The sequence below is a fragment of the Ascaphus truei genome, chromosome 3 (genome assembly GCF_040206685.1).
Source record: "Ascaphus truei isolate aAscTru1 chromosome 3, aAscTru1.hap1, whole genome shotgun sequence".
Lineage (NCBI taxonomy): Eukaryota > Metazoa > Chordata > Amphibia > Anura > Ascaphidae > Ascaphus > Ascaphus truei.
Genome location: NC_134485.1, coordinates 164,103,454 through 164,116,197, shown reverse-complemented (window position 1 = coordinate 164,116,197; position 12,744 = coordinate 164,103,454). Strand labels below are relative to the sequence as shown.

The window sequence follows — 12,744 nt, the reverse complement described above, 5'->3', positions numbered from 1 at the left end:
CCCTTCTGTCTCATCTCCTTATTTGCACGTTATTTGGCCTTTGCCAGGGTTATGAATAAAAAGTCTTCTCATAATGTGTCAGCTTTCTATTAGCCGCAGGAGTGAGCCCCCTGCCTTGTGGCCGTTTTGTGGGCAAATATTTTTTCCCGGTGCCAGTACAGTGGAAACCTGGGTCTGTAGAGCATCTACTAAAGACCGCCCGGTTCAGATAAGAAAAACTATAATATATTTGTGCTATGAGCATTGTAGATTTTCAAGATGGCTTCGTTTGCTTTTTAAAGTCATGGCACAATACAACTTTCAGTGTGCATTATATTGTTAGTTTTGCTACAGCAATACATTTTCTGTACCGTGTAGCATTTTCCAGTGTTTAGGAGCACTCGCGTTGTAGCAGTTCTGTCACGGGTGCATACAGGACCAAGTAGCCAGGAAGGGAACTTATGGAAAGGAAGGAGAATCCAGGCATTCCAATGGTATTTCGTGAAGAAAAAAGGGGTTTACTGAAGTAGGATTGATGTTTTGGTCCACTCTAAGAGTTTTGTCAAGATAAAGAACAAAGTACATACAGTGCAATTTCATCCCCTCCCCCAAGGTTAAAAAAAAAATGGCATCTGCTGCTAATTAGAAAAAAGGTTCCCTAGCAAGGCAGTATTCAGTGAAGTAAGGCTATACATATATAGCCCACCTAAAAGTGAAAAAATATACTCAAATGTCACTGTCCATATACAAACGCATGCAAGTTGCTTGATCAAGTCAGAACGCAGCCTGATACAAGGTGGTTTTGAATGCTAAACATATCAATGTGCATCGTACATCTAAGGCAACCACTTAAAGAAAACGACAACTCTCCCAGCTGTCCCAGGAGCGGGGGGGGGGAGAGAGTGTGAGACCGGGGGGGGGGGGGAGAGTGTGAGACCGGGGGGGGGAGAGTGTGAGACCGGGGGGGGAGTGTGAGACCGGGGGGGGAGTGTGAGACCGGGGGGGGAGTGTGAGACCGGGGGGGGGGGGGGAGTGTGAGACCGGGGAGGGGGGGGAACAGTGTGAGACCGGGGGGGAAGAGTGTGACACCGGGGGGGGGGGGGGTGAAGAGTGTGAGACCGGGGGGGGGAAGAGTGTGAGACCGGGGGGGGGGGAAGAGTGTGAGACCGGGGGGGGGGGGGGAAGAGTGTGAGACCGGGGGGGGGGGAAGAGTGTGAGACCGGGGGGGGGGGGAGAGTTTGAGACCGGGGGGGGGGAAGAGTGTGAGACCGGGGGGGGGGGGAGAGTTTGAGACCGGGGGGGGGGAAGAGTGCGAGACCGGGGGGGGAGAGTGTGAGACCAGGGGGGGGGGAGAGTGTGAGACCAGGGGGGGGGGAGAGTGTGAGACCAGGGGGGGGGGAGAGTGTGAGACCAGGGGGGGGGGAGAGTGTGAGACCAGGGGGGGGGGAGAGTGTGAGACCAGGGGGGGGGGAGAGTGTGAGACCAGGGGGGGGGGAGAGTGTGAGACCAGGGGGGGGGGAGAGTGTGAGACCAGGGGGGGGGGAGAGTGTGAGACCAGGGGGGGGGGGAGAGTGTGAGACCAGGGGGGGGGGAGAGTGTGAGACCAGGGGGGGGGAGAGTGTGAGACCAGGGGGGGGGAGAGTGTGAGACCAGGGGGGGGGAGAGTGTGAGACCAGGGGGGGGGAGAGTGTGAGACCAGGGGGGGGGGAGAGTGTGAGACCAGGGGGGGGGAGGTGTGAGACCAGGGGGGGGGAGAGTGTGAGACAGGGGGGGGAGAGTGTGAGACCAGGGGGGGGGGAGAGTGTGAGACCAGGGGGGGGGAGAGTGTGAGACCAGGGGGGGGGAGAGTGTGAGACCAGGGGGGGGGAGAGTGTGAGACCAGGGGGGGGGAGAGTGTGAGACCAGGGGGGGAGAGTGTGAGACCAGGGGGGGAGAGTGTGAGACCAGGGGGGGGGAGAGTGTGAGACCGGGGGGGGGGGGGAGAGTGTGAGACCGGGGGGGGAGTGTGAGACCGGGGGGAGTGTGAGACCGGGGGGGGGGGGGAGTGTGAGACCGGGGAGGGGGGGGAAGAGTGTGAGACCGGGGGGGAAGAGTGTGACACCGGGGGGGGGTGAAGAGTGTGAGACCGGGGGGGGGGGAAGAGTCTGAGACCGGGGGGGGGGGAAGAGTGTGAGACCGGGGGGGAAGAGTGTGAGACCGGGGGGGGGAGAGTGTGAGACTGGGGGGGGGAAGAGTGCGAGACCGGGGGGGGAAGAGTGTGAGACCGGGGGGGGGGGAAAGAGTGTGAGACCGGGGGGGGGGAAGAGTGCGAGACCGGGGGGGGGGAGAGTGCGAGACCGGGGGGGGAAGAGTGTGAGACCTTAAAAAGTGTGAGACCGGGGGGGGGGGGAAGAGTGTGAGACCGGGGAGGGGGGGAAGAGTGTGAGACCGGGGGGGAAGAGTGTGACACCGGGGGGGGGGTGAAGAGTGTGACACCGGGGGGGGGGGGAAGAGTGTGAGACCGGGGGGGGGGGAAGAGTGTGAGACTGGGGGGGGGGAAGAGTGTGAGACCGGGGGGGGGGGAAGAGTGTGAGACCGGGGGGGGAAGAGTGTGAGACCGGGGGGGGGGGGAGAGTGTGAGACTGGGGGGGGGAAGAGTGCGAGACCGGGGGGGGAAGAGTGTGAGACCGGGGGGGGGGAAGAGTGTGAGACCAGGGGGGGGGGAGAGTGCGAGACCGGGGGGGGGGGAGAGTGTGAGACCGGGGGGGGGAAGAGTGTGAGACCTTAAAAAGTGTGAGACCGGGGGGGTGGGGAAGAGTGTGAGACCGGGGGGGGGGGGGGGAAGAATGTGAGAACGGGGAGGGGGGAAGAGTGTGAGACCGGGGGGGGAAGAAGAGTGTGAGACCGGGGGGGGAAGAAGAGTGTGAGACCGGGGGGGGAAGAAGAGTGTGAGACCGGGGGGGGAAGAGTGTGAGACCGGGGGTGGGGGGAAGAATGTGAGACCGGGGGGGGGGGGGAGTGTGAGACCGGGGGGGAAGAGTGTGAGACCGGGGGGGGGGAAGAGTGTGAGACCGGGGGGGGGGGGAAGAGTGTGAGACCGGGGGGGGGGGAAGAGTGTTAGACCGGGGGGGAAGAGTGTGAGACCGGGGGGGGGGAAGAGTGTGAGACCGGGGGGGGGGGGAGAGTGTGAGACCTAAAAAAGTGTGAAACCGGGGGGGTGGGGAAGAGTGTGAGACCGGGGGGGGGGAAAGTGTGTGAGAACGGGGGGGGGGGAAGAGTGTGAGACCGGGGGGGGGAAAGAGTGTGAGACCGGGGGGGGGGAAGAGTGTGAGACAGGGGGGGGGGGAAGAGTGTGAGACCGGGGTGGGGGGAAGAATGTGAGACCGTGGGGGGGGAGAGTGTGAGACCGGGGGGGGGGGGGAAGAGTGTGAGACCGGGGGGGGGGGAAGAGTGTGAGACCGGGGGGGGGAAGAGTGTGAGACCGGGGGGGGGAAGAGTGTGAGACCGGGGGGGGGAAGAGTGTGAGACCGGGGGGGAAGAGTGTGAGACCGGGGGGGGGAAAGTGTGTGAGAACGGGGGGGGGGAAGAGTGTGAGACCGGGGGGGGGAAGAGTGTGAGACCGGGGGGGGGGAAGAGTGTGAGACCGGGGGTGGGGGGGGGGAGAGTGTGAGACCGGGGGTGGGGGGGGAAGAGTGTGAGACCGGGGGTGGGGGGGAAGAGTGTGAGACCGGGGGTGGGGGGGGAAAGAGTGTGAGACCGGGGGTGGGGGGGAAGAGTGAGACCGGGGGTGGGGGGGGGGAAGAGTGTGAGACCGGGGGGGGGAGAGTGTGACACCGGAGGGGGGGTGAAGAGTGTGACACCGGGGGGGAAGAGTGTGACACCGGGGGTGAAGAGTGTGACACCGGGGGGGGTGAAGAGTGTGAGACCGGGGGGGGGGGGAAGAGTCTGAGACCGGGGGGGGGGAAGAGTGTGAGACCGGGGGGGAAGAGTGTGAGACCGGGGGGGGGAGAGTGTGAGACTGGGGGGGGGAAGAGTGCGAGACCGGGGGGGGAAGAGTGTGAGACCGGGGGGGAAGAGTGTGAGACCGGGGGGGGGGAAGAGTGTGAGACCGGGGGGGGGGGGGAAGAGTGTGAGACCGGGGGGGGGGGAAGAGTGTTAGACCGGGGGGGAAGAGTGTGAGACCGGGGGGGGGGAAGAGTGTGAGACCGGGGGGGGGGGGGAGAGTGTGAGACCTAAAAAAGTGTGAAACCGGGGGGGTGGGGAAGAGTGTGAGACCGGGGGGGGGGGAAAGTGTGTGAGAACGGGGGGGGGGGAAGAGTGTGAGACCGGGGGGGGGGAAGAGTGTGAGACCGGGGGGGGGGAAGAGTGTGAGACAGGGGGGGGGGGAAGAGTGTGAGACCGGGGTGGGGGGAAGAATGTGAGACCGTGGGGGGGGAGAGTGTGAGACCGGGGGGGGGGGGAAGAGTGTGAGACCGGGGGGGGGGAAGAGTGTGAGACCGGGGGGGGGAAGAGTGTGAGACCGGGGGGGGGAAGAGTGTGAGACCGGGGGGGGGAAGAGTGTGAGACCGGGGGGGAAGAGTGTGAGACCGGGGGGGGGAAAGTGTGTGAGAACGGGGGGGGGGAAGAGTGTGAGACCGGGGGGGGGAAGAGTGTGAGACCGGGGGGGGGGGAAGAGTGTGAAACCGGGGGTGGGGGGGGGGAGAGTGTGAGACCGGGGGTGGGGGGGGAAGAGTGTGAGACCGGGGGTGGGGGGGAAGAGTGTGAGACCGGGGGTGGGGGGGGAAAGAGTGTGAGACCGGGGGTGGGGGGGAAGAGTGAGACCGGGGGTGGGGGGGGGGAAGAGTGTGAGACCGGGGGGGGAGAGTGTGACACCGGAGGGGGGGTGAAGAGTGTGACACCGGGGGGGAAGAGTGTGACACCGGGGGTGAAGAGTGTGACACCGGGGGGGGTGAAGAGTGTGAGACCGGGGGGGGGGGGAAGAGTCTGAGACCGGGGGGGGGGAAGAGTGTGAGACCGGGGGGGAAGAGTGTGAGACCGGGGGGGGGAGAGTGTGAGACTGGGGGGGGGAAGAGTGCGAGACCGGGGGGGGAAGAGTGTGAGACCGGGGGGGGGGGGAAGAGTGTGAGACCGGGGGGGGGGAAGAGTGCGAGACCGGGGGGGGGGAGAGTGCGAGACCGGGGGGGGGAAGAGTGTGAGACCTTAAAAAGTGTGAGACCGGGGGGGGGGGAAGAGTGTGAGACCGGGGAGGGGGGGAAGAGTGTGAGACCGGGGGGGAAGAGTGTGACACCGGGGGGGGGTGAAGAGTGTGAGACCGGGGGGGGGGGAAGAGTGTGAGACCGGGGGGGGGGAAGAGTGTGAGACCGGGGGGGGGAAGAGTGTGAGACCGGGGGGGGGAAGAGTGTGAGACCGGGGGGGGAAGAGTGTGAGACCGGGGGGGGGGGGGAGAGTGTGAGACTGGGGGGGGGAAGAGTGCGAGACCGGGGGGGGAAGAGTGTGAGACCGGGGGGGGGGGGGGAAGAGTGTGAGACCAGGGGGGGGGGAGAGTGCGAGACCGGGGGGGGGGAGAGTGTGAGACCGGGGGGGGGGAAGAGTGTGAGACCTTAAAAAGTGTGAGACCGGGGGGGTGGGGGAAGAGTGTGAGACCGGGGGGGGGGGGGAAGAATGTGAGAACGGGGAGGGGGGAAGAGTGTGAGACCGGGGGGGGAAGAAGAGTGTGAGACCGGGGGGGGAAGAAGAGTGTGAGACCGGGGGGGGGAGAAGAGTGTGAGACCGGGGGGGGAAGAGTGTGAGACCGGGGGTGGGGGGAAGAATGTGAGACCGGGGGGGGGGGGGGAGTGTGAGACCGGGGGGGAAGAGTGTGAGACCGGGGGGGGGGAAGAGTGTGAGACCGGGGGGGGGGGGAAGAGTGTTAGACCGGGGGGGAAGAGTGTGAGACCGGGGGGGGGGGGAAGAGTGTGAGACCGGGGGTGGGGGGAGAGTGTGAGACCTAAAAAAGTGTGAACCGGGGGGGTGGGGAAGAGTGTGAGACCGGGGGGGGGGGAAAGTGTGTGAGAACGGGGGGGGGGAAGAGTGTGAGACCGGGGGGGAAGAGTGTGAGACCGGGGGGGGGAAGAGTGTGAGACCGGGGGGGGGGGAAGAGTGTGAGACCGGGGTGGGGGAAGAATGTGAGACCGTGGGGGGGGAGAGTGTGAGACCGGGGGGGGGGAAGAGTGTGAGACCGGGGGGGGGGAAGAGTGTGAGACCGGGGGGGGGGGAAGAGTGTGAGACCGGGGGGGGGAAGAGTGAGACCGGGGGAAGAGTGTGAGACCGGGGGGGGGGGGAAGAGTGTGAGACCGGGGTGGGGGGGAAGAGTGTGAGACCGGGGGTGGGGGGGGAGAGTGTGAGACCGGGGGTGGGGGGGAAGAGTGTGAGACCGGGGGTGGGGGGGGAAGAGTGTGAGACCGGGGGTGGGGGGGGGAAGAGTGTGAGACCGGGTGGGAAGAGTGAGACCGGGGGGGGTGGGGGGGGGGGAGAGTGTGGAGACGGGGGTGGGGGGAAGGTGTGAGACGGGGGTGGGGGGGAGAGTGTGAGACCGGGGTGGGGGGGGAGAGTGAGACCGGGGTGGGGGGGAAGAGTGAGACGGGGGGGGGGGGGGAAGAGTGAGACCGGGGGTGGGGGGGGGAAGAGTGAGACCGGGGGTGGGGGGAAGAGTGTGAGACTGGGGGTTGGGGGGGAAGAGTGTGAGACCGGGGGTGGGGGGGGGAAGCGTGTGAGACCGGGGGTGGGAGGGGAAGAGTGTGAGACCGGGGGTGGGGGGGGGAAGAGTGTGAGACCGGGGGTGGGGGGGGAAGAGTGTGAGACCGGGGGTGGGGGGGAAGAGTGTGAGACCGGGGGTGGGGGGGGGAAGAGTGTGAGACCGGGGGTGGGGGGGGAAGAGTGTGAGACCGGGGGTGGGGGGGGAAGAGTGTGAGACTGGGGGTGGGGGGGAAGAGTGTGAGACTGGGGGTGGGGGGGAAGAGTGTGAGACTGGGGGTGGGGGGGAAGAGTGTGAGACTGGGGGTGGGGGGGAAGAGTGTGAGACCGGGGGTGGGGGGGAAGAGTGTGAGACCGGGGGTGGGGGGGGAAGAGTGTGGGACCGGGAGGGGGGGAAGAGTGTGGGACCGGGAGGGGGGGAAGAGTGTGAGATGGGGGGGGGAGAGTGTGAGACGGGGGGGGGGAGAGTGTGAGACTGGGGGGGGGAGGAGAGTGTGTGAGACCGGGGGGGGGGGGAGAGTGTGAGAGACTGGGGGGGAGAGTGTGTGAGACCGGGGGGAGGGGGAGAGTGTGTGAGAGCGGGGGGAGAGTGTGAGACCGGGGGGGGAGAGTGTGAGACCGGGGGGGGGAGAGTATGAGACTGGGGGGGGGAGGAGAGTGTGTGAGACCGGGGGGGGGGAGGAGAGTGTGAGAGACTGGGGGGAGAGTGTGTGAGACCGGGGGGAGGGGGAGAGTGTGTGAGAGTGTGTGAGAGCGGGGGGAGAGTGTGTGAGACCGGGGGGGGAGAGTGTGAGACCGGGGGGGGGGAAGAGTGTGTGAGTGTGTGAGTGTGTGAGTGTGTGAGTGTGTGAGTGTGTGAGTGTGTGAGTGTGTGAGTGTGTGAGTGTGTGAGTGTGTGAGTGTGTGAGTGTGTGGGGGGGGAAGAGTGTGTGAGAGTGTGGGGGGGGAAGAGTGTGTGAGGCCGGGGACGACAACTGTGTGAGACCAGGGGGGGGGGGAGTGTGCGAGACCGGGGGTGTGTGTGTGAGACTGGGGGGGGAGTGTGTGAGACTGGGGGGGGAGTGTGTGAGACTGGGGGGGGAGTGTGTGAGACCGGGGGGGGGGGAGTGTGTGAGACCGGGGGGGGGAGTGTGAAACCGTTTGAGAGGCAGGGGGGAGAGAGTTTGAGACCGTTTGAGAGGCAGGGGGGAGAGAGGGAGACCATTTGAGAGGCAGGGGGGAGAGAGTGTGAGACCGTTTGAGAGGCAGGGGGGAGAGAGTGTGAGACCGTGTGTGAGGCAGGGGGAGAGAGTGTGAGACCGTGTGTGAGGCAGGGGGGAGAGAGAGTGTTAGGCAGATGTAAAAAAAGCTTTGGGTAAGATGTAAAAAAGCTTTGGGTAGGGCAAGAAAAGGGCGACCAGCATAGACTGCTGAACATTTATTTATTTATAAAATGTTTTACCAGGAAGTAATACGTTGAGCGTTACCTCTTGTTTTCAAGTATAGTTGTGTGAAAAAGAAAGTCCACCCTCTTTGAAATCTATGGTTTTACATATCTATATCTATATTTTTGAAACCGTTGTAGGTCCCTGTGTCTTCCCTGTGTCTAGGGGCAATCTGATTGGTCTGTCACTCAGCCTCTGGCCAATCAGATTGCTCCGTGGCCCGCCCCCCTCTCATTGGCTTGCTTCTGTGGCCTCGACCGGCCCTCCTCCTCCTCGCACCATCGCCTGGCCACTCTCTTCTTCTCCCTCTCCCTCCTGTTCTGTCTCCCGCTGAGTCCCCCTGCCATCACCCCCACCGGATATTGCCCCCCCTGCCGTCGGGTGTCACTCCCCCCCCACTGCCCCCTGTGTCGGTCCCCCCTCCCTTTCCCCGGTGCCCCCCTGTCACCTGCGTGTTGCACGTGTGCTCCGAGCCGTCCAGCGGCCTGGCGGTGCACGCACGCTGCGGCTGCTCCCGCTCCTCGGGCGGCTCACTGTCCTCCCGATGCCGGCTCGCGCATGCTCTGGGGCGCCATGCGCTGCATGCTCTGCCCCCCGGGACCGCGGCTGCTCCCGCTCCTCAGGCGGCTCACCGTCTTCCCGACGCCGGCTCGCGCACGCTCCGGGTCGCACGGCGGCCTGCGCTGCATGCTCCGCCCCCCGCGCCCGGGACCGACTGGGCAGAGCGCCCGGATTGGAGAGAGACGCCTTCTGGACCAGTGGGAGCTCTGGAGAATTGACGGAGGGGGCTGGCGTCCCCCGGTGGGGGGGCGAGGCTGCAGCAACCTCACTGCAGTTGTTGTTGATGCCCGAGGACGTGTCTCACAGTGTGTGTCACTGTGTGTGTGTGTGTGTTTGTCACTGTGTGTGTGTGTCACTGTGTGTGTGTCACTGTGTGTGTGTCACTGTGTGTGTGTGTGTGTCACTGTGTGTGTGTGTCACTGTGTGTGTGTGTGTGTGTGTGTGTGTGTGTGTGTGTGTGTGTGTGTGTGTGTGTGTGTGTGTCACTGTGTGTGTGTGTGTCACTGTGTGTGTGTGTGTCACTGTGTGTGTGTGTGTCACTGTGTGTGTGTGTGTCACTGTGTGTGTGTGTGTCACTGTGTGTGTCACGGTGTGTGTGTTTGTCACTGTGTGTCACTGTGTGTGTGTGTGTCACAGTATGTGTGTGTGTGTCTCACTGTGTGCGTGTGTCTCACTGTGTGTGTGTGTGTCACAGTATGTGTGTGTGTGTGTGTTTGTGTGTGTGTGTGTGTGTGTGTGTGCGTGTGTGTGCGTGTGTGTGCGTGTGTGTGTGTGTGTGTGTGTGCGCGTGTGTGTGTGCGTGTGTCTTACTGTGTGTGTGTCTCACGGTGTGCTGCGCAGGGGGGGGAACAGAGCTGCTTGGGGGGGGGGAGCGGCGACCGGAGCGGCGCAGGAGGGGGGCACGGCCGGAGCTGTGTAGGGGGGGGACACATGCCCGGACTGTGAAGGGGGGGGGGGAATGGCCGGCGCTGCGCAGGGGGGGGGGAGGACTGGAGCTACGCAGGGGGGGAGGCGGAGAGGGACGTGGAGAGAGGAGGGAGCAGGAGGTTTTGGTCCCGGGCAGCGCCGGGTTTCTCAGCTAATCAGGACATAATAACAATCTGTTCAAAGAGGGTGTACTTACTTTTTCACACAACTGTTTCTCTCTCTCTCTCTCTATATATATATATATATATATATATATAGAGAGAGAGAGAGAGAGAGAGAGAGAGAGAGAGAGAGAGAGAGAGATACACAGATACACAGTATGCTTCTTTAGAAGTGTAATCCCATGTAGGGATTTGTAAGAAAGTTAAAGTAAACTAAAAAATATATAGAATAATCATACTTGACTTGGGTATCCACTGTAGTCCTCCGACCGCCCCCTCTGGGATATTTGTCAGTGCACCACCAGATGAGTACTTGTCCTCTGAGGTCAGCCTGTTTCGGGCATCCAGTAGAAAGGCGCAACATCAATGACGGATAATACAGCGTCTGTACAGTATATTGGTTAACCATGGTGGATATATTACCGCCACAAACAAGAGGACTCATTCAGGAACCATTGGTCCCCAAATATCAGATTGACACTGTTTTAATCCAGTGACCACAATTGAAGTTTTAAAAACGTATTATGGGTTTCTCTTTTAAGCCCAAATGCCTAACTTGTAACAACACAAAAATATTATACAATCTGTTTTCATTAGTAGATAATGATATTGAAGTTATAAAGCAGTTTTTCTAAACTTTTTCTAAACTTCCTTTTTAGGATTGCGATTGTACATCAATATTTCTATAGGCAGAAAACGATTGAAAGATTTCACAGCAAGGCAGTTGTGGAAAAGAGGAAGAGGAAAATGAAAGCCGTTTTCTAAAATTATAAAATGTTAGAAGCAACTAATTGGGACTGAACTGTTGTTTTTGCTCCAGTTTAAAGAGAACAAGGGGGTTGCCTTTCCGTGCTTGGTTTGTGCCTTTGCTAGAAAAGGGAGCTTGTTACCTCTTAGTTTTACAGATGCATAGAGATTGGAACTTTTTTCTTTATCACAGATTTGAAATTCTTGTGTCCAATTCCACGAAATTGGCCTAATGTGTTTTCATTAAAGCTTTAGTTTGTCAAAAAAAAATTTGCCAACTTATTTTCAATTTCAGATACCACCAGACCTCCAAAGAAAGATGAAGATAATGGAAAAAATTACTACTTTGTATCTCACGACCAAATGATGCAAGATATATCCAACAATGAATATCTGGAATATGGAAGCCACGAGGATGCTATGTATGGTACGAAACTGGAAACAATACGAAAGATACACGAGCAGGGACTTATTGCAATACTTGATGTAGAACCTCAGGTAAGTAATAAAATCATTAACCTCACGCTTTGAAACCATATTATCATTTAGGTTTAAGTATTGTTACTGCCCACAAAACAGCATGTAACAGTTCTGGAAGCAAAGTTGAATTTTAATAATAAAAGCATAATAAGCAGATTGTGGCCCATATTTATTGTACTAAGCAGACTTCTGCCATAAGTCACTGTCCGGTGTGGGAAGACACCTTAACCAAAATAAGTTAAGCCCCAAGTTTGGCTAGTATATGAAATCACGGTCTCCCTTTATTCACTACATATCTGAAAACCTAAACAAAGAAAATACACCTCTCATTGTGTCCAGCCCGGAATAAAGAATGGCAAAATAGGAAAAACTGTAAAATGTTCAAATATGTCAAGGGTATCAATAGTGCAGCATGAAAAAAAAAAAAAACAACATGTATATATATCTCAAGAAAAACAAAAATGATTGGTAACGGACAGCGCTTATACGTGTACAGTGATATATGAAAATCTTCACCAATAGAACTATTTTATATATGATGAATGAACAGCAAGGAATACAGATGCCCAAAGTGTATATATTAAAATAATCAAATAATAACACAGATGTTTTGTGAGTGTATAAGTGGCCGTGTGAGCAAATTTTAAATGCAAAAATGTGCAAAAAAAACCACATATAAATCTCAATATAAATGAACAATTAAAATAATATAAGTCCAGAAAAATAATATGAAAAAATATACAAAAAAGTTCCGGTATCACTGTGACCCAACCATGGGTTAACTTTAACTAGGTCTCCTTGGATACTTGCAACCTTCTTCCTGGCTTCAACAAACTCCCACTGTGTGAGTTAAACAGAAAAAAAGAAGAAAGCTTCTGATCCTAGTGTGATACCAGATTATAAAATTGTAATAATTCAAACTTTTTACGATTAAAAACTCACAATACAGCCGTGAATAAAAGGCATAGTATGAGTAAACTCATGCGCCAACAGGTGATGTTGATACGCCGCTTTGTCTGCTCTGTCGTGGGATGATGTTTGCAAAGCTCCACTGCTGCTGGTATCACCGTTTAGTGTCAGATAGTGGTTCCTAGTTCTTAGGTTCCCATCAGCCGAACAAACTGCAGTAGACATTTTTTCTCTCCAGTTTTGGAATAGACACCTCTATAGCTACCGTAGCCAACACGTGACCCTACGCGTTTCTTCCGTCTCAGCGGATTTCATCTGGGGTTGAACAGCATCTGATTGAGCTTGTTTGTATAATCACCTTTACAAGCACAAAATTCCCGATTGATTTATTTTGATTAGACACTATAAATCACTTTGTTTGGGTATATTATTCACCTATATCAATATTATTTAATAGATTTAAGCGCGAATTGATAAGTGTTTGTTTTTCACTGTAAGTTCATGAGAAATGTGATAAGTGCTTGCTCATTGAAATGTGTATAATTCATGAAACAGCCTCCTAGCAGAGGGTTAGGGCTAACACTCTGAAGACAATAAATACTACCATGGCACAAAGGTACCCCAAGGAAGTAAAAACATAGGGATAAGATGGAGTGTGAGGCTTTACTACAGGTAGAAAAAATGTATAAACTAGATTGCCAAAGAGTCATCTGCTGATCATTTCTAGGTTTGTGTTTCTACCTCTCTACAGCTTTCTAACACCAATACATACCAATGGGGTTTAATGGCTATATTTATTAAGTGGTGCTATGTCATAAGACACCTAGCCCTTCTAGGTGGGTTAG

At 58.1% G+C, this 12,744-nt stretch overlaps 1 protein-coding gene across 12 annotated transcripts in view; it reads left to right on the top strand.

Moving 5' to 3' along the window:
• The window catches only part of CASK (calcium/calmodulin dependent serine protein kinase), a 569,868-nt gene that overhangs the window by 531,833 nt on the left and 25,291 nt on the right, over positions 1 to 12,744 (top strand). For 7 of the 12 annotated variants that reach the window (XM_075589712.1, XM_075589716.1, XM_075589714.1 and 4 more), the window contains one exon: positions 10,806 to 11,056. In XM_075589712.1, the coding sequence (XP_075445827.1) occupies positions 10,806 to 11,041 (236 nt within the window). In that variant the 3' untranslated portion in view covers positions 11,042 to 11,056. Of the gene's footprint in view, positions 1 to 10,805; positions 11,057 to 12,744 lie in introns of those variants that run through there. The other 5 variants (XM_075589720.1, XM_075589721.1, XM_075589718.1 and 2 more) reach the window with 1 other exon arrangement.